At 35.9% G+C, this 22226-nt stretch overlaps 1 protein-coding gene across 4 annotated transcripts in view; it reads right to left on the bottom strand.

The window, feature by feature from the left end:
* PSMD1 (proteasome 26S subunit, non-ATPase 1) overlaps positions 1-22226 on the bottom strand; it is a 93625-nt gene that overhangs the window by 60614 nt on the left and 10785 nt on the right. For all 4 annotated transcript variants that reach the window (XM_045198071.3, XM_071220742.1, XM_024563723.3 and 1 more), the window contains 11 exons: positions 20858-21001; positions 18041-18267; positions 14138-14198; positions 13116-13244; positions 9951-10039; positions 9411-9489; positions 8531-8704; positions 6851-6962; positions 6103-6299; positions 5061-5156; positions 3967-4031 (listed from right to left, as the gene is read on the bottom strand). In XM_045198071.3, the coding sequence (XP_045054006.2) occupies positions 3967-4031; positions 5061-5156; positions 6103-6299; positions 6851-6962; positions 8531-8704; positions 9411-9489; positions 9951-10039; positions 13116-13244; positions 14138-14198; positions 18041-18267; positions 20858-21001 (1373 nt within the window). The remainder of the gene's footprint in view (positions 1-3966; positions 4032-5060; positions 5157-6102; positions 6300-6850; positions 6963-8530; positions 8705-9410; positions 9490-9950; positions 10040-13115; positions 13245-14137; positions 14199-18040; positions 18268-20857; positions 21002-22226) is intronic.

Below are 22226 nucleotides of genomic sequence, written 5' to 3'. Positions count from 1 at the left end.
ACAAAACAAACAAGCATTATCCTCATCTATAATGCCTTAAAAGCATAAGGCATAACAACAGTGAAAAGGAACAAAGGACTAACAGTAAGTGTATAAAATAAAGATCACATCTGGAGATAAGACTTCCATTTATAGTCTGGTTTATTCCATGTAGTCCTGACTTTGCTTTGATCAGGAAATTGCCTGATGGAAGGAGTGGGAGGACAGTAGGTGTACATCACAGACAATAACAGGCTCTTAAACTGGAGCTGTTACCTCAATCCAGGAACCTAAACTTTAATGGTCTCACAAACTGAGATCATGTTGCCAAAGCTGACCAAAGACTTGGTTAAACTTCAGACACAAAATTTTTAAATTTACCCTCTCATTATTTCATTTTGGGAATAAATCCAATCTGTGTCAATTACTACCTAACTGACTGAATTTACAAAAAAGTGAGTTTCTCTACACCTCAGTTTCCTCATTTACATTTCACAGGGTTCTAATGAGGGTGAGTACATGTGAGCACTCTTATAAATGGCAGACAATCTTTTTACTTTTGTTACTTGATTTTTATGCTAATCCACACATTTAGGCTGAGGAGGTCTGCAGTGAAGATAGCCCGTATCTTCGCCTTTTCTTTTCGGGTTGACCCATTTTTATGCCTGAACCTACTACTGTTCTATCGCTCCCCCTCTCCATGCAACCTGTTTAAGAAAATTACTTCAAGAAATATGTTGGCTATTGAGCAGCTCAGCCTAAGTAGACCAGGTATATATTCTCCGAATGGCAGAATCCTTTCCTACAACCTGGTTCTAATACATAGACCTTACAGGCTCTATGTCAGCTGCCAGAAAGAGTGTATCTAACAATTTAATTCCTAAATCATCAAAACTTTTGTCCCTACCAGTCTAAGAGTTTTCAGCAGCATTAATGGTCGGCAAGCTCAAATAAGAGGCAAAATAATTTGTTCCTAAAGACAAAACAAAACAAAAAAGCCCATTCTTCTCAGTTTTGGTTCTAGTCTCTAATATGATGGATTTGGCATATGTATATGTTAATAAATACTTATATTCTAAAAAATACACATATATATTTATATTCTTGCCAATTATTGTAAGATTAAGTTTCCAGATATCACTCTAATAGCATTTCAAACTGTATTTTAAGTGTATAACGGCATCGATAATTATTTCTGGAAATCTAAATACTAGAAATGGCAATTGCACTGGCAAGGTCTACCTCTAGGCAATCTAGAAAAAAAAGACTTTCTTCTAACATGCTCTATGTTGCCTCCAAATTTGTGTGTGCTTAAATTCTCTCTCTCTCTCTCTCACACATACACAAACACACACGCAGGCACACACACACTGAGCGAGCATGTAAACAACTCATTAGCTGGATCTGACCACCCTAGGGAGACCTCAGCAAAGCCTAAAAGTAGCTCTTGGGAGACATCTGCTGCTGAAACTGGGAATTTAGCACATGTACGAACTACAGGAACTACAAGGGCAAAATGAATTTTGTTGAGTGCAAAGACTAGTCAGGTTAAAAAATAAGTGAAAAAGTCTTTAATTATCTCATCAACTTACTCTGTGGCAGAATATGCACACTAGGCCAATGATTTATATGACAAGAAATATAAAGCCACTCAGGGAGAATTAACAGCTGACAAGAAACAAACAATGAGACTATCATGAGTAGGATTCTTTACACAAGCCAACGGTTGCTAAGAGTACACCTAGAAGATACACTTTCCATACTGAAATTATCTAGTTCCATGATAAATTTTTTTTTAAAAACCCAAACTTCTCTGGATGGCACTAATAAAGTCATTTCTTTTTGTTTTTGAACTGTGTCTAAACTCTAGAGCAAAAACATGGGAAGGTAAGGGTCATAGCTTGGCTAGAATGATATACCAGAGATGTCAGGAAGGAAATACAACTATTCAACTTAGATTTTAATTCTTCCATCTTTTCTCTCAGGAGAATGATTTTTAGGTCAGAAAGATAAAAAGTAATGTGAAGATGGATCAAAATACAAAACAGGTGAAGAGAATGACTGCTTAAACGAATTCAAGTCTCTAAGCTAAATGAACCTTCTGCCTGAAACAGAACTTGTCAATGTAACTGTGGAGTTACTGCTGACAAACCCGAGGAAAGACAGGAAATGGCAAAGTGCCTAAATAAAATATCCCAATGTTCACAAAGAATCTTTTAAAAAAACAGGATCTGAAGTTAAATTGTGGAGTCTGTTGCAGGTGTTTCGAAAAAATATAGCTTAACACATGTAGATTTTGTCGGATCTTAGAAAAGGAATCAATGAACACTCCACCCATCTACTGATTTACAAAGAAACAATAAGCCACTAATCACATACCCTGTTTCTGAGGTACCAGGCTAGCAGATCTGCATGACACCATGTCTTTAGAATTCAGCGGGGGCTCTCTAGTGTCTTTGTGAACAAGTTGGACAAATGGGGGTTAGAGGATAATCGGATGAACGTTAGCATTTGGTTGAACAAGCTAATTCAACAAAACCGACTGGTATAAGGAGAAACCAATTAGCATGCCATATGGGTCTGTGCTTTGCTGTTTTACTCCACATTTTTATCCCCAATAGGAAGAAAATATTTTATAGCTTGCAGTAATTGGATAGCTTCCTATCTGGGAAAATAATGGAGAAGATCCTGTAATCATCCAAAGTGGATGTTCAATAAGTATTTGTTGAGTTATGTCATAATCTTTACAACAAAGGTTCACTCCCCGCAACTCAAGGTAGGAAATCTATTCCAGAGATTAAAAGAACATGAACTTGACTCATCTAACATATTCCTTGGAAACTTATTTTATTGTATAATAAGTAACAAATAAGCTATAACAAGCTATAAGCTGTAACAAGCAGTGTCTAAATAGAGCTTGAGAAGTACTTTTAATTTTCCTTTATTATATTTTAAGATAAAACTAAAAATAGTATTTGAGATCAGAGCTAAGCAGACAATGAGAACTACTGGAAGAAGTACTACTGCATCTACCAACACTATCTTTTAAAAGATTTTATTTATTTATTTTTAGACACAGGGAAAGAGAGGGAGAAAGAGAGGGAGAGAAACATCAATATGTGGATGCCTCTTGTGTGCCCTCTACTGGGGACCTGGCCCACAACCCAGGCAGGTGCCCTGACTAGGAATTGAACCAGCGACCCTTTGGTTCACAGGCCGACGCCCAATCCACTGAGCCACACCAGCCAGGGATGCATCTACCAGCACTATTAAAATTATCACTATCACACACTTAAACAGGGCTTACTATTGCCAGAGCCTATCCTAAAGGTGTTAAATAATCGTCAAAAAGTACTATTCTCAAGTAAGTACAACGTATACTCATTTCACAGACAAGGAATCTGAGGCCCTAGGAGGCTAAGATATAAGCCCAAAGTTACTTGGTTAGTTAAGTGGCGGAGCCAGGATTCAATACAAGATTCAGAGTATGTCCTCTTAATCACAACTGTATTCTATTGCCAAGGGCATCTCCAGATCTTCAAGTCCAAAATAGTATCTTTATACCTGCAAATTTTTTGCCCTTTTGCATTTAAACAAAGCCTATTACCTTTACTTTCATGAAAAAATTTAAAGAGCTTTACAAACCCGTGTAAGACATAGCATCACATATGAATTACCAATACACATGGCAAGAGGAGTACTGAAGGTATTACTCAGATTTAAAAATTAATAAGCAGAAACGTTATGAATAAAGAAAAATTAAAAAGTCATTTTACTATTTCTCAAATAGGTTGTCAGAATTCCAAGACACACCTGCTTCTTTTTCAGGTGAACTGTACTAATCTTACTGTTAAATGGTCCTCACTCTGAACCTAGATGTATTCCTCAGATACCTGAGTTTCTGTTTAAACAGTTACTGACTGTAAGAAGAAATGAAATACAAAAGGAAACTAAATACAAATAGAACTGGAAGTTAGAAATTATTACCTGAACAGAATGAACCCAAGTGATTCTACTGCTGCCCTCCTGACATCATCATTAACATCGCTTACCTAGGAAAAATGAAAGGGTTGCATTATACCCTGCATTTTATTACCAGAGAAAATTCATTCGAGGCCCACATCATTCAAATATAAATGAGACCTCATTAACATATTCCTTTATTAGAATGTCTTCTCTAATTTAGAAAAACTCATCTGAGAATTTCTTCATTTCAGGGCTTAGAAGTTTTAAAACTTGGTGATGATTAAGCTTCAGGGCTACTTCTAAAGACTATTTCAGCTGCATTATGGCTTTGTGAACTACACTGAAAATCTGTTCCTTCAACATTATTTTCAAAAACTTATGTCCTAAGGGTCAAGAAAAATACAAACATTTAGAATGCACCACATTCTGCATTGATAAAGGATAAATTATTAATAAATACTGTGGGATGTGAATATCTCTGGGAAGAAGGAGTTAATGATGGTTTAAAACCCATTCTGTATGGGAAGATGACCTTGGGTATATCTTCTCCCAGCACTGAGAGTAGACATATACCGAGTTAAGACATGTGGAATGCCCGCTGTGTTATAGGCAACATTATTTATTGTTGATAAGCTATATCTGGATTAGGAGGACTGAGTGGGAAAGGCTCTTGGGAAACATGGGCATTGGCTTTCCTGTGTAATGTGTCTCTTGGAATAGACCATGTCCCTTGGGGGTGCCAAAGAGCTAACTTCACAGGCTGTAAAAAGAAGTGGTTCCTATTGTTCTTAGATTTCCCAGTCCTAGGGTGGCTGCACACAGTCATATGGTCTTGTCTCTTCCAAGGAGGGTGCCCCTTGGAGTAGGGTTTCAGAAGTTGCACCTGAGTGACTTTAAGGACTTTCATTCACACTGACATCCCGTCCTACATCCTTATGAAAAGCTAACTGAACCTGGTGCTAGCACATGGCTGATTGTGGCCTATGAATGAGAATCTGAACCTGAGACCACAGGTAGTAGTCACGTGGCGTAGGTGCTGCACTCACCTAAATACTTAGGGTCCATGTGCAAATTTTCCCTTTTATTCCATCCCCAAGAAAGGTCACAGTACTTACAGCAACATGTAGCAGGCGTCGAATAGCTTTGTTGTTACCTGAGCCACAGTAAGCCATGGCTACGGTATACATTCCAGATCGTCGAAGAATTGGGTCCTAAGAAAAAAATTCAACATCAATCATCAACTTATCATTTCAAACAGTAACTTCTATAGACGAATGGGATAGTTGCATGAAATGGGATAATTCATTTTAGATTAAAAAAAAAGAACTCAAGAACTCTTCTGTGGTTGATATTTTCTAAATGAATGGGGAAATAAGACTAACATGAGAGGAATTAACTGGTTGCAATCTCCAACGTTCTGTGCCACATGCCTGTCCTGCCTCACACATTTTAGGAAGTATTGACTCAATATCAACACTTACTGCCCTGTGGCACTCAACTTCCACTTATCAAATGAACAACAAAGATGCTTGGGTCCACTCTACATTCTAATTTGCTTTTGTTTTATCATTTAATTAATTTTTGGGCACTGAACACTGAGTGGAAGAGATATAGAGGTCTGATAGTTGAGCAAAATAATTAGTAGTTTTATCAGTAAGCTATAGCAGTAGTTTTTTAATCAGATTATAGATGACAGTATTACCACTGAATACTTACATAACCAATACTTTAAAAAGCAAACAAAAGACAATGTAAAAAACCTCATCCAAATTAGTACTATTGGCACTATTTTTTGATGAAAAACAAGTACATTGTATCTTATTAAACGATTATGAAATCATTCCAAAAATACTATTTCCAAAAGAAATCAACTTGTAAATGTCTAAAAAACTTTTGGGTCTCCATATCTGAAAACCATTGATCTGAAGTCTTCATTAAATTTAAAATCCTCAAATTACTCGTATTCACACCTTTCAGTGTTTTTCTTTTCTAAATTCTATTAGATCTTATATATCTTGTGAAAAGTTTTACCAACAAATGTATTCTGAGGGGAACAGAGATAATTTCCAATGAAGCTACTGAGTGTTTTACAAATGGCGGAGATAACTGGAAGGTGAAGGAGTGCAGGGAGAAGAGGATCAGTAATGTGCAATTCACCTTATCACGGCACAGAGATTCAATGAGAGCATCAGCCTCTTCCATCCTCCCATACATTACTAATGCAATGCCAACTGCAAGACCACGCAGAATCTTCTCATGTTGAGTTTCTTGTGCATAGCCAACCATGTCCTCAATAGCCTGGGCATTTTTAGAGCCCAGCATAACCAAACCTAGGGCCAGGCCAGCTGCTTCCCCTATTGAGTAAAAAGGAAAATATTAAAAAATAAGAGGTATGTCAGAAAACTCAATAAAACCTATCTTATTGTAAGTGGCATATTAGCCTCAGCTATTCAAACAGGCTTCTGGTAGCATTTTTTGAGACCATCTGATAAAAGGGAGGGTATTTTATAATCAAGTACATCCATATATTTACAGCTATTTTCCTTTTACACCTTGACTGAAGGCACCATAGAATCTTATATTAATTTTAAAGGAGTCATTATGACATTTTTCTACATTATCACCAAGCAGTATGGATAGCCCTATGGCACAAGCAGATCACTAGTAAACATCCACTTAAAAAGTCGGTTGTGCAGTGAGACACACGGCAGACACCGTTTTAAAAGCCTATGTATCACAAAACATATTGTTATTAGTGTGACAGATGGGGAAAACTCACTCCCTCTTCAAGTAGAAAAATCTGTTCAGATTTTTAAGAGGCTATGAATTGTAGGTAGAAAGTAATTATTACAGTTACAGTAAGTAATCCTAAAATTTGTTGTCTTTAGAAAGAATCACTTATTACCTGTCACAGCATCATCCTGATAAAGGTTTGTTTTTAGCAAATCATACACATCCTGCCGTGCGGTCCCCATGGCAGCCAAACCCAGGCCCAGACTGCCACCGTGTCGAACGATCTAGAGAAAAAGCATGGCCTCCGTTGATCTGGTACATTGTACTTAAAATCTAAGCTTTTATTCTAATTTCAAAGTATGTTTTAATATTAAACATGTAGAGCTTTATGCCTAGTATGATCAAAGAATTTAATAATCAAAAGGCCAGTGGTAACCTCAGCAATTTCACTTTCAAAAGAATAGTGCTACAAAAATAAAGAGTAGAGTTTGCTGTTGCAAAATAGTGAGTTGAGAAGTGAATAAAAGAAAAAAAAAGTGGAGAGCACCCAGAACTCTCTTTCTGTATGTTTGTGTAAGAGGAGGAGAAAGATGACAACAACTAAGAGGAAGAATCAAGTGCCGAGACCAGCTTTTGTCAGAAGAGATGAGTCCTGAATGTCCTTATGGGCTGACGGGGAAAGGCAGCATAGAGGGAGGCTGAAGAGGAGAAAAAGGTATCTAATGGAACATGGCTGTGAGTAAAGTGGGAGAAAACAGAGTCAAGAGCAAGAGTTGGTCTTTACTTGAAGGAGGACACTCGTCATGTCATTTTTAAATGCACAGTATCCTTTTATTGGTGACAGAACCCCAATCTGGCTTGAATACTCCTCCCCCTCTGATTAGTCTTGGTGGGACTATCATTTAAGAAGCTGCCACCTTCCTCTAGCCAAAGTGTTGGCTTGTGACCCAAGATAGGCTGGATACTCCTCTGGAATTTTAATGTTTCTTAAGTGAAATGACCCAAGAACCAAAAACCTTCAAGCTCACACATCCTGACAGTAAGGCCCAAAAGAGAAAATTCCATTAGTTCCTGTTATTTCTAAATCCCTAGAGCTGCCCTGGCTCTTAACCTTTGTGAGAAGAAGTTCACCAGCTTCTCCTTTAAGTTAGAGGTGGTTTCGGTTGCAGGCAACCAAACAGTTTTGTCTGACAGGAAAATTTTTATCTGAGATCAGAGGAAACGCGGTAAAGGTATGAGTAAATGTAGATACGGACTGTGGTTAGGGGTTTGCTAGCTGGGACAGATGTTTCTATTGGCCTCAATCTTTTCACTGAAGTAGGATGACAAGTATTTTGGTTGACTCAGCTATTCTCCTAAAAGTTTTCTAAAAGACCCTACTCTAACATAAACATTAAAGTCCAATATCCTATTTCAAGGTAGTTTAAAATAAGACAGGGCTACTTAAGTTTTTCCAAAAGTTTACATTTTAAAACTTATCAAAGATCAAAACAAGCAAGAATTCTGATTGTCAAGACAGAGTATGCAATTTCTTTGGGCCTTAGTTTCCTGTAAAATGATAGGATTAGACTAAATAATCACTACGGTCACTCATAACATTACAAGACTATAAAGTGTGGGAATGCAATGTCTGTTTTGCAAATACTAGGTACTTTATTTTGCTTGTTACCACATTTAAAGGATTGAGAAGCATAATTTTAAGGAAATTAGCTTTAAAAAAAATTCTATGAGAACAGTACTGTTTTGGGAATTCCCAAATATAATAAAATTTCTATTCACTAAAACAATTTGGCAAATATATTTTCCTGAACTCTTAACTAATGGAAATGTAGTTTTCCATTCTAACACTTACATCATTGCTGGCATTCTTAAGCTGGTTAAGCAGATAGTCAATTATATCACCACCATGATTGGCATGAATGAGACCTAATGCATAGAGACCTCCACCTTCCTGATAGGCTGATCCTGGAGAGGTGTCCTTGGGGAGATATGTTGCCATTAACTGTAATGCTTCCTTCTCATGACCCTGTAAATTTGAGCCACAACAAAGGTGTCAGTAAGAGAAACTAAAAAAAAGACTGAACATTTTCTATGATTACTGCTTTTCTCCAGCATGCTACTTGCTGAAAGAGAAGGAGGAAGTGGGGCTCTCTCATACAACTTTATCACTTGAATGAAAGAAGAGCTTTTAAGAGACATAGTCATATACCGCTTAGAAACAAATGCTTCAATTTTTTCCCTTGTTTTATAATATTTCCCAATTTCACCTTAGACTATGCAAATAACTTATTTCCGTTCATCCTTTGAGAAATGGCTTAGCTAGTTTTCATAGGAAAAGGATTTCTACCTCTTATTAAAAATAAACACATTTGCCCTGGCTGGTGTGGCTTAGTGGTTGAGCGCTGGCCTGCGAATCAAAGGATCGCTGGTCCCACTCCCAGTCTAGGGCACGTGCCTGGGTTGCGAGCCAGGCCCCCAACAAGGGGCATGTGAGAAGCAACCACACATTGATGTTTCCTTCCCACCTCTCTCTAAAAAATAAAATAAATTAAATCTTAAAAAAAACACCACATATATATGTACTTTAATATCTTACTTTATCATTCCCTATAACAAGACTGCTCTAACAAAATATACTTGTCAATGAATTATAGTAAACTTTTATTTTTATTAACTTCAGAAAAATTGCTCTGTTCTGATGCCTATTTACACTGATCAGCATATATTATTACCTTGTGAATTACACCCAAACTGGCTGTAGCTGTAAATTTTGCCCAGTTAGTGGCTCTGGCCAACCATTCCAAGTTATCTCTGTAAGAAAAGAAAATTAAGCAAAACTATTGAAACAAATTCCATAAAGCTTTTTAAAATACTAAAGTGAAAGCATTAATAATTTACCTTGAACTATATACATCATTTCACTTTATGAATCTCAAATTACTGCTGATTCTATTTTACCTCGTAAGTTGTTCTTAATATTCTGAGAACTTTAAAAAATGCATGATATGTAATTCCACTATGAACAACAGCAAAACTGTATTAAATTTCTGAGCTTAATATATTTCATTCAAAAGCTGATACTCAAGCCAACTATGAAGAGAATTAATTTTGCCTTAAAACAAGTAGGCATATACAATAAAAAAGTAGATATATAAAATAACAAAAATAAAATTTCAAATTCAGGACTGGCAGGCAGGGGAAGTTCTCCACATTCATGTAACAATGTCGACAGTCTGTTAGAGATGATTGTACAAACTTTCAAGTATATTTACCTAAGAAACTGGTCGCTGGTAGTCCCACAATGCATGAAAGAGTTTGCTATAACGGTGGCTGTGTGACATACAGAATTCCGTACTGCATCCTTACAAAAACAAAAAGATTTTTATCACTGGCAGAGTATTCATACACACTCTGAGTATTCACCCATGAACACATAAGAGTCCCTGTTTTGTGGTGAAACATGAATACCCTGAACTGATATATAAGTAGTGGATCTCGGCTATTGCGTTATAAAGATTAAAAACAAGCAAGTCAAACAGAGCTTTACTTGTGATTTTAACTTGAGGTCATTAGATTATCAGGTAGGTTAATTTAGGCAGTAGATTTCTAGTTTTTGGTTTCTAAATTGTGTAACTTGCATTTCTCTAAGCTTGAGGTCTCCAAGGTGCTGTGGTAGCTTGAGCAATGTTGCACCTCATTTGGCACCGCACCTCAGGCAGACATCAAAGTAATTTTGTGTATTTCTAATAAGGCTATATTATAAAGATTAGTTTCAAACAATTGTCATAGGAGTTAATTGTGTAAGTCTGTGTCTTTTTGTCACTTGTAAGATTGTATCAAAAGTTTGGAGAAGCATTATTACATATGCTTTAATCAAACAACTGTTTAGTAATGGAGTAGTATATGAATTAAAAAAAAATAAACAACTTTAGGAAAAGGGTACTGGGTAAAAAGGGAGAGGGAAGATTTTTCATGCTATATATCTTGTCATATTCAACTGTTTTTTGAAGCAGATAAATACATTACCTGTTCAACAATTAAAATTAATGTTAATAATTGTTGTAATCAGCATCCCAACAAGGGTTACAACGATAAGGTAAGAACTTCTGTTCTCAAGATTACAGTTCAGAGAGAAAATAGACAAATAAATTGTAGCAATGTACTGACTGTGCTATTTGTCCAAATGTTACATATACATTAAAACAAAATGTTAGCTGAAGGACTTCTCATCAAGATGGAGATGTAGGTAGACATGCTTTGTCTCCTCGTCCAGCCACAGAAAGAATTACAACTAGATCTCAAAACAACCCCCAGAACCATCAGAAAATTGAACTGTATGAAGTCCGACAACCAAGAATGTAAAGAAGCCATACTCATCTGGACAGGTAGGAGGGTTGGAGTTGCAGAGATGGGTGGAAAGGCAGTGGCAGCAGAGGAAGGAGGGATGGGTGGTATCACAATCATGTATGGTGGATAAAAATCAGGAGGGATACCTCAGGAAGGAAGGAAGGATCCCAGCCCCAGGCCAGACTGCACAGCCCAGGGTTCCTGCGCCAGAAGATAAATCCCTATAACTTCTGGCTGTAAGAACCAGTGGCAATTGGGGTGGTGGAAGAAACTGCCGGATTTTCAGGAAACTTCGTTTACAGGGCCCAAAGGATCTTAGAATGTTCACACACTCACCCACTTTGGGATTCAGCACCACAGCAACAGCCACTTACAGGGAGTGGGTGAAGTGACCGGCAACAGGAAGCCAGGCAGCAGCACCGACCCCTCTCTGAGCCCTCCACCCACACAGAGCCACTAAATGGTGAAGGGGTCTGCCCCACCCTAGTGATTGCCTAAGGCTCTGCCCCACACAATTCTTAGCTGCCTTTTCTACAATAGGCTACGCTACTAAGACAGGGAGTCAAAGCAGCTCTACCTAATACACAGAAACAAACACAGGGAGGCTGCCAAATTGACAAGACAAAGAAATATGGCCCAAATGAAAAACAGAACAAAACCCCAGAAAGAGAACTAAATGAAATGGAGATAACCAACCTGTCAGATGCAGAGTTCAAAACACGGGTGATCAGGATGCTCAAAGAACTCAATGGGTACGGAAACAACATAAAGGAAGAAACGAAGGTTACACTAAGTGAAATAAATGAAAATCTATAGGGAACCAACAGTGAAGGGGAGGAAGTCAGGATTCAAATCAACGATTTGGAACATAAGGAAGAAATAAGCATTCAACCAGAACAGCAAGAAAAAAGAATTAAAAAAAAAAAATAAAACAAGGATAGTATAAGGACCCTCTGGAACATCTCCAAACATACCAAAATCCAAATCATAGGGATGACAGAAGGAGAAGAGGAAGAGCAATAAACTGAAAACTTATTTGAAAAAATAATGAAAGAAAACCTCCCTAGTTTGATGAAGGAAATAGACATACAAGTCCAGGAAGCATACAGAGTCCCAAACAAGTTGGACCCAAAGAGGAGCACACCAAGACATATCATAATTAAAATGCCAAAGGTTAAAGATAGAGAATCTTAAAAGCAGCAAGAGAAAAGCAGAGAGTTACCTACAAAGGAGTTCTCATAAGACTGTCAGCTGATTTCTCAAAAGTAACCTTGCAGGCAAGAAGAGGTTAGAAAGAAGTATTCAAAGTCATGAAAGGCAAGGACCTATATCCTAGATTACTCTATCCAGTGAAGCTATCATTTAGAATGGAAAGGCAGATAAAATGTTTCCCAGACAAGGTAAAGCTACAGTACTTCATCATCACCAAGCCATTATTACATGAAATGTTAAAGGGACTTATTTAAGAAAAAGAAGATGATCAAGACTGTGAACATTAAAATGGCAACAAATTTACAATTATCAACAACTGAATCTAAAAAAACATGCTAAGCAAACAACAAGAACAGGAACAAAATCATAGATATGGAGATTATTTGAAGGGTTATCAGCTGGAAGGGGGAAGGGGGGAAAGATGCAGGGATTAAGAAGCATAATTGGTAGGTACAAAACAGACAGGGGATGTTAATAATAATATAGGAAATGGAGAAGCCAAAGAACTTATATGCACAACCCATGGACATGGACTAAGGTCGTGGATTGCTGGAGGGAAGGCAGGTACTGGGCAGAGGAGGGTAAAGGGGAAAAATTGGAACAACTCTAATAGCATATTCAATATTTTTTAAAAGTTAGCTAAAGAAAATAAATAAAATAATCCACTAAGTTTCCCAATGAGAGATTAGCACAAAAACAATATTCTCTTTCTTTATCAACAAGAGTTTAAGAGTTTCTCCTATTGTTACTTTTACAGAAACTTATTCCCTTAATCAGGAATAACATACAACAAAGAATTCAATAAGAAATAAATATAAGTACTTATATTCAACAAAGAAATATCTTTAAAAAGCCTCTATTATAGATGACTTTCCTACCTTTGTGTTTTTTAGAATCATGAGATCTGTGTTATTATTTCGTATTAAAAACTGCAGATGTAACTCAATAGCCATTTCACCACTTAAAATTTTAATCATTTTCAAAGTCTGATCCTTTGGCTCTGGACTCTGCCAAAACAAATAAACAAAGAATGAAAATTCATGTATTACTAAAATTCACTACACCAACTTTAAAAGCCCTAAACCAGTGAAATTCATAGTTCATACATACAATATACATATTTTAATAGTAGGATCTAGAAAACCCATGTATAATTTATTTGTTAGATCCTATGGAGATAATACCAGCTTGATGAAAGAACTCAATTCATTCCGAACTAGCTTTCAATGCAAAGTATTTTAATATTTTTTAAAAAGCTGTAAAGGAATAATTAATCACTGATAATATGTAAGAAAAACTTTTATAGAGAGCCAGCTTATACTTCAGGTGAGAAAATGCCTAATCCTAACTAAGAAATTTGAAAGAAACTTCAATCAGCATATCTATATGATCTTATGAATTACCAAGCCATCAACAAAACTATTCATCCAGGTGAAGAACCGTTTAAGTTTATATACCTGAGCCTCAGAAACCAAAGTCCTGGTGAAGGAAAAATTTATCTCCATTTATATGCTGCTCTAATACTTAGCCAACTCTTCTATACACCATGTATACTCAAGAAAACAAAGACAATTAAACTGACCTCCTCTATGAGAAAGTTGACATTTACATAGAGACCATACTTTTTCTCTCCCTGTGACAGGTAATTCAGAGTTATTCTGAGTAGATTTCATTCTTTGGTAAGAATCTTAAGATTTAATTTTATCTGACTTAGGTGCTGTCTGGAATCAGTCTTTAAAATTTTACTTTTTACATAAAATCCATTTTTATAAAATGACTTTGGTATCTAACCTAATAATAAACCTCCATAAAAACAGGTATGTAACACTTAAAAATAATTTACAATATACTGTGAAAATATATGTTAAAAAGCAACCTCAGCTTCAAAAAGCACACTTACCACTTCTGGTGTCTTTCCTACAAGCACACTACCGGTTTTTTCTTCTGTTTCCATTGACTCACTAAAATGAAAAGAACCAACAGTTACTAATTTGATAAATCTTTTCTGAATAGTATGTGTGGGCAATACGTTATCAAATTGCAGATGTGAACAATGTTCAAATTAAATATTTTATAAGGAAAAAAATGTTTAATTGCTTCATAAATATTGCTGTTAAGAAACAAAGATTCTAGTAAGATGAAGGTGGTCGAGTTATTGAATTTCCTCCAGATATATGAATAAAAACACACAAAGCAACTAACTAGGTTAGCAAAATGCATGAGCAACAAATACAAGAAAATCAGGTGACAAAATACCCCCCAAATTCCTAAAATACAGTCAGGTGGAGATGCACCACCAACAGCTACAAGCACAGTTTGAAGTGAAGCAGGTGGGCAGTAGCAACTCTTAAACCTAACCAGCCAACACTGTCTTTTAAGTCTAAGCACTATTCTTTGAGGAGATGCTGAGTACAGAATCCAAATTAAAAAGGAAAAAGAAGGCCCAAATAAAAGTGGGAAAGGAAACAGAGCAAGGAGGTCTCAGAACCTAAGACATCATTTGTTTGATACCCCATTCCACACCAGAAAAGGAAGTTCTAAAGGGCAGTGAAATGACAAAAACTATCTTAAATGACCTTCTTTGTAAAAATTTAGGAAAACTAACTTCAGCGAAGATAAGCCACAGAAAAGGATCAAAGTAAAATCCCATAAAATATGATAAGAAAACCATTTTCAGAGGAGGTTAGAATAACTCAGAAATGAAACAGACCTAGGAAAAAATGAGAAGTGAAAGAGGAAAAATGATCATTTCAGAAATGAAGATTAATTCAGAAGGAACATGAAAGCAAATAAATACAACACGAGAAAAGGAGACATAAGAAAAAAATTTAAATCTAAAAGAAATAAACTAAACGCTGTCCCCTAAAGACCAGGAACAAAGTAAAGATGTTCACTCTCATCACATCTATCTAACAATGTACTGGAAATTCCAGCCAATGCAAAAAAACGAGGGGGAAAAGGTATAAAATTTTAAAGGGAGAAGTAAAATTTCTAGTTTCAGATGACACGATTCCTATGTTGAAAATTCTATGAAAGGATCTATAAAAATATTTACTAGACTATTAAGTGATTTAAGCAAGGTTGTGGAATTCAACATTAATATACAAAAATGAATTGCATTTCTATATATTTACAAATAACTGTAAACTAAACTTTAAACATATCACTTATAACAGCTTCAAAAACATAACATACTTAGGAATAAATTTAAGGAAATAGGTGTAAAATCTCTGCACTATAATCAACAAAGCACTGCTGAGAAAAACCAAAGAAAACCTAAATAATGAAGGAGCATACCATGTTTACAGATTACAAAACTCAGTAAAGTTAGAATTTTAGTTTGTTCCAAATTGAAGAGATTCTACACAATCCCAGTATGATTTTCCACTCACCTACAGAAATGCAAAGGGCTTACGACCGCCAACACAATCTTGGGGGGGAAGTCATAATTATAGGTCTTCCATTACCTAATTTTAAGACTTACCATAAGCTCTAGTGATAAAGAGAATGTAATATTGATACAGGGAAAGACAACCAGATCACTGGAAAATAGAGAAATCAACACACACTGTAAACTGATTTTTGTCAAAGGCTCCAAGGCAATTCAAGAGGGAAAAGATTAGTTTTTTAAACAACCGGTGATGGAACAACTAGACACCCATATATTTAAGCAAACCATTTACTCCTACCTTACACCATATACAAAGAAGTAAGCTGAGATCTACCATTGGCAGAAACATAAAGCCTAATACTATAGTTTCTAGAAGCAAGCATAGCAGAACACCTTTGCAACTACGAGTTGCCAAACAATCTTAGATGGGATCCCAAAATGGGAAACTGGATTATCAAAAAATAAAAACTGCTTATCAAGATACCACTACTAAAATGAAAAGATAAGCCAAAGACTGAAAGAAAATATTCATAACAATATCTGACAAGTGACTTGTATTAATATCACAATGAAACAGCACTTCATACCACTGGAATAAGTACTATTAAAAAGACTGATAATATGTAATGTTGACAAAGATGTAGAACAACTGGAATATTCATATATTGCATTTGGGAGGTTGTAATGAGCAACCATGTTGAAACAGTTTGGCAAATTCTCTCTAAGTCAATCATATGCCCTGTGATCCCCTTATTCCAATCGTATGTATTTATCCCAGAGGAATAAAAACACCTGTCCACAAAAAGACTTGTGTAAGAATGTTCATAGCAGGCTTGTTCTTAATAGCCAATAACCAGAAATAACTCAATGTCCATCAGTGTAAGAATAAATAAACTGCCCTGGCTGGTGTGGCTCAGTGGGTTGAGTGCTGGCCTGTGAACTGGAAAGGTCATCGGTTCGATTCTCTGTCAGGGCACATGCCTGGGTTGCAAACCAGGTCTCCCCCTGGGGTCATGCAAGAGGCAACCCATTGATGTTTCTCTTGCACATCGTTGTTTCTATCCCTCTCTCCCTCCCCTCCCCTCTCTCTGAAAATAAATAAAATCTTAGAAAAAGAAGAATAAATGAACTGTGGTATATTCATACAATGAAATGCTACTCAGTAATAAAAAGGAATCAGTTACTTTGGTATACATCTGTATACCAAAATACAGATGTATATCAGAGACATTATGTTGAATGAGGAAAGCAGAAACAAAATAACACATGTCATATGATCTCATTTTTATGAAGTTCAGGAACTAGCAAAGCTAATCTATGGTGACAGAAATCAAAACAGTGGATACCTCAGGGGCAGGGAATTGACCTGGAAGAGCAGAAGGGAATTTCTGGGATGATAACTGAGGTGACGGTTACATAATTCGCTGAACTATATTGAGATATATACATTTTACTGTATTTAAATTATTATTCAATCAAAAGAAAAAATTAAAGACCAGAAAATGACTCAAAAGTGACAAACACAGAAGATGGGCAAAGAAAATACAACTTACATAGAACAAGAGGCCCTAAAGAAGAAAAATAAACAGAAGAAAATAAATACTAAAAATAAAAGTTCAAGAAAGTCTTACTGAGGCAGGAATATTTTGTGTTTTGAGGACCAGTAAATTGGCCAGTGAGATCTCAAGGCGGTGAGTAAGGAAGAAAGTAGCAAGAAGGATATGGACATGACCGGCCACGTACAGCCCTGTAGGCCACTTTTCAAGACTCACAATTAAAAAAAAAAAAGATTTTTATTTATTTATTTTGAGACAGAGGGGACGGGAGAGAGACACATCAATGTGTGGTTGCTTCTCATGTGCCCCCAACTGGGGACCTGGCCTCCAACCCAGGCACGTGCCCTGACTGGGAACTGAACTGGTGACCCTTTGGTTCGCAGGCTGGTGCTCAATTCACTGAGCCACACCAGCCAGGGCACAAGACTTATAATTTTATATGAAATGTTTTTAGGTTTCAGAAGGATAACTCTCACTGCTAATGTGGACAACTTTAAGAGGAAAATAAGCAGGCACAAGAAAGACACACTTAAGTTAAAAATTTTTAGTAAGTAGCCTAAGTGTGTATAAAAATATAGGAAAATAAAATCTAATACTGTTATCAGCCTAAGACATATATATATTTAGTTTTAATGGAAGCACAAAAAGCTGAGAATGTTTATTTCCAAATATGTAACTTAAATCTCAATTAGATGGCACCCATGCTGTCAGGCAGGCCCTCCCTGTAAGATAATCACTTTTACTTCTTTCCAGAAGGGTCCATTTCTTTGTTTTTCCTCAATGTGCCTAGGACAGTGCAAAACAAAACAACAGCCTTAATAAGACTTTACAACCTATGAAAGGAAGATACTTGTACCTGTCTTTCTCCAATCCCGGAACAGTACCCGTATTGGTGGATCCAGGAACAGAAGCAATAGGGGTGCCAACAGTTCGAAGATTCTGGATTACTGATGACAAGAACTGCTGGCTAGCACTTTCATACAAATCAAAACAAATCTGATAAGCCATCAGGAGGTTGTCTTCCTTCACCAGTTTTTCTAAGATATCACTCACAGCCTGGGGATCATCTAAGAAAATTAAGCACTGAAATGCAAATAAAGAACAATTACATAACCATCAGAGACTTTGTTTACGAGATACTTGAGAGCGACAGTCAACATATAGGAAACCTTAAAATATAAGCACAGGAAGGGGGGGCAGACTAACCATCTAGTCTAGCATTCCACTTCTGATCCTGGCATTAGAAAATGGCATCTGCCTTCCATAAGAAAATCCATACAAATTATACTTACAGCAACTGGTATCATGCCTGGCAATTAGCTATATTCAATAACTGGTTGGTGAATGAATCGTGGCTTCTTTAAATCTTATCCATAATCTACATTTAAGTGCTCCTTAACTTGTAATTTCTGCTTTACCATAAATTGCAGTAGTCAGTCATTCATTGATCCCACACTGTACGGTGCTGGGCCAGGACAAGACACACTAAAATGACCATTTTGAAGCATTATTCTAGCTATTCTTATCATCTGCCATATGTTTTAACAAAATTATCCAAAAACGTGAGAACTTTTCTCTTAAGAATTAATTTAAATTTTCTTGGTCCCCTCAGTAGCAAGTAACTCAATTTAAAAATGAACACATAATCAAAGTTAGTACAAATTGAGAACAGGAAATAATGGAAACCAAGTAAGTGGGACGTAACAGAGGAATGGCTAAGTACTGCAAAGTGCAGCCACTAAATGACGACTGCATAATCAAGAAAGAGAACAGGTTTGTGAAGAGTTGGAACATTAAAAAAAAAAAAAAAAAAGAAGAAGAAGTTAAAGGAAGGACATATCTGATTGATACTGTTTGCCTCCAGGAAATGGAACTTGGGAACTAGAAGAAAAGGGTGGGAAGAAGGCTTTTCACTGTATACCCCTTGGTTCATTTTGAATTTTGAAGCATGTGAATGTATTATTACCTGTTCAAAGCTATTTTTTAAAAATATAAATTTTTAAAAAGTTTTAAAGGCACAAGGAGTAAAACAGCTAAAAGAAATAAAATTTCCTGAGGAATACAACTGAACTACACATAGTAAGAGGGCAGAGGAAAACTGTATTTTATAGACATTTAGAAAAACTATTTAAAAATTATTAAAAACTACTTACAAGCAAACAAAACTCCAAAAACCTATATAATGAAAACTGAAAGAAAATACACTAAAATGTTAGGTTGACTTTGAGTGATATAAATGTGGATATTTTTCTTCTAGCTTTTTCTGTTTCAAACTTACCCCAAAAAGCATTTTAAAAAAGATGTATTAATCTAAATTTAAAAAATGTAGAGGATGAAAACACATACTGAGAACACATTTAATAATGTATGATAAAATGTTATGCTCTAAGCAGAATACAAAAATTTTTACAGTATAATTGTTAAAAAATAAACCTATACAGTATGGAGTTACCTCACAAAATTAAAAATTGAAAATGCCTAATGACCCAGTGATTCCATTTCTGGGACTGTATCTGAAGAGCCCAAAACACTAACTCAAAAGAATATACGCAGCCCTATGTTCACTACACTACTTGGCTGTAAAAATGAAGGAAATCTTATCCTTCGCGACAGCATGGATGGACCTCGAGAACATTATGCTAAGTGAAATAAGCCAGTCAGGGAAAGACAAATACCATGTAATTTCATACATCAGAGGAATCTAATGAACAAAATGAACTATCAACCAAAACAGTGATAAACTCATAGAGAGCAAGCTAACAGCTGTGAGGGGGTGGGGAGGGCAGCTAGAGGGATCGAGCAAAAAAGAGAGAAAACACTCACGGACATGGATAACACAAAAGTGTGGTGACTACTGGGGGTGGAGGGGTGGCGAAGGGCATAGGGAGGTATATTTTCTGCACTGACAAAATTTTTAAAAAACTTGCAAGCAAATTCATATATGAAAAGAGATAAAGAAAATATACCCAAATGTTTTGGTTGTGTTCAGGTAATGAAACCAAAGATAATTTTTACACTTGAAATTCTTTTTAGAATGATGTAACATGGGTATAATTTTTGTGTTTTCTTCTTCCCTTTTTAATCATCTTCATTTCTAAAATTTCCTTAAATGCTTGGATTATTTTAAAAATGAAAAAAAGAATACACAGAAAGAATAAATTATAACAAAATAAGCTTCTAGTCTTGTGAGATTCAGTTTCTTAAAAGAATATAAACTACCATATTTTGCTGCATATAATGTATACTTTCCCCCCAAATTTTTGAGGGAAAAATAAGGACGCATATTATACATAGGTAGTACTAATTCCATATCTATATAAATGTTTTTAATTCTTTATTCATGCTCATGCGTTACAACTGTAACTCTAGAAAGCAATAACGATATCCGTATGCGATATAATACCTGGGAAAACGGTAATTAGTTTTATGTATAAATAAAAAATTGAATTAAAAAATTAAAACTAAGATGTTTTTCCTGTAAGTTTGGGCCAAAAACGTGGGTGCACGTCATACACGGGAGTGCATTATACACGTCAAATGCAGTACATACCTTATCTTCTCAGGGCTGTTGTGAAGATCAATATGTACAAAACCACTAATGTAATGTAACAAAATGTAATATGTATTGTAGTGAAGCACAGCCCAGCAGTACAACGTAATGTAATGTAATTACCTGACAAACATTGATAAAATCGGGTTTCTCCAAGTTCATGTAGATTTTAACTAGAACTCTTAGTACTTTATTCCGAAACTGTTTATTTTGCATTAAAGACATGCAGAGCTTGAGGCTATAAGCTAGCATTCCTGAGACATCATTCTGAAAGAAATAATTTAAAGATACAGCATTATCTGATTACTGAAGCATCATTTTTATTTAAAAATCAGTTATTTAATCTATATTCTTTAGTCAATCTAAGCAGCCAAAGATTTAATCCCTTTTAAAACAATAAAGACTTTAAAAATTTTAACCATTTTAGATATGTATCTTAAAAGGAAGTTACATATTCCTCTATCTTCGTAATAAAATGGATTGAACACAATTGAATATAGAGTCACCCAGGATCATCCAGGACTAAATGAGCACAGTGTGCCATGCTAAACAGACATAGATAACTGACTGTCCACATACTGAGTGGCTACGTTTTCAACTGCATCTGCTGAAGTCTTTCTGCTTCCAATCTTGCCACGAGAGAGTCCTGCATGACTTACTGCCTACACTCTCTGCCCAGGAATATAATGGGATAAAACTGTTATTGAGCTCTGAGTGACTCAAGTTTTGAGTGCTGCCACATCTGGCTGGTGGAAATTTCAACTCCAGACTATGAGCAGTTTCCTTATAGCTCTCTAAAGCATATCTAATAATGGAGATAGCAACCGATAAAAGTCCTTCAACATAAATAAGCATACTGAAGAGCTATAGGGGTATTTCTCAAATAGCGGGATATGACCCATCGGTGTCTCATGAAATCAACGTAATAGGCTAACATTTTAAAAAAGGAAATACAATTTAAAAATACCAGTTACATTACAAATAGTCAAAGTAGGTATTGTTTCATAAAACAAGTTACATCTATATTAAGACATACACTGGGATGTAAAGTAAGAGGCATCTGTTACTCTGCTTTATTCTTTCTAAAAACATTTATCACCCCTTTACCTTATATGGTAATTAACTGCCTGGCTGCCTATTTCTCCAATGGATTGTAACATTTGGGCAGAAACTTGGTTGGTTGGTATCTCTAGAATACCGTCTGCCACATAGTTGGCACTCAAAAGAAAAATTTGTTGAATGAATGAAAACAAGTATTTTATTCTATTCACATGAAGACAAGGAGAGGCTACAACTACACAAAAATGAAACATAGTTAAGACAAGGGCCATTCTATCACATTCACTTAAATAAATGTCACCACTGCTACTTAACATTCATTACCTGGGGCTTTGGGGACACGCAGTGGTGCACAAGGCACAAAGTACGTGTTCTTATGTAGGTTGTAATTTGGTGGTAAAGACAGATGTTAGCTGTCTAATAACACAATTAA

This window comes from Desmodus rotundus, chromosome 2, assembly GCF_022682495.2.
Source record: "Desmodus rotundus isolate HL8 chromosome 2, HLdesRot8A.1, whole genome shotgun sequence".
Classification (NCBI taxonomy): Eukaryota; Metazoa; Chordata; class Mammalia; order Chiroptera; family Phyllostomidae; genus Desmodus; species Desmodus rotundus.
The sequence above is the reverse complement of the archived record's forward strand: the minus strand, read 5'-3'. Positions and strand labels throughout refer to the sequence as shown.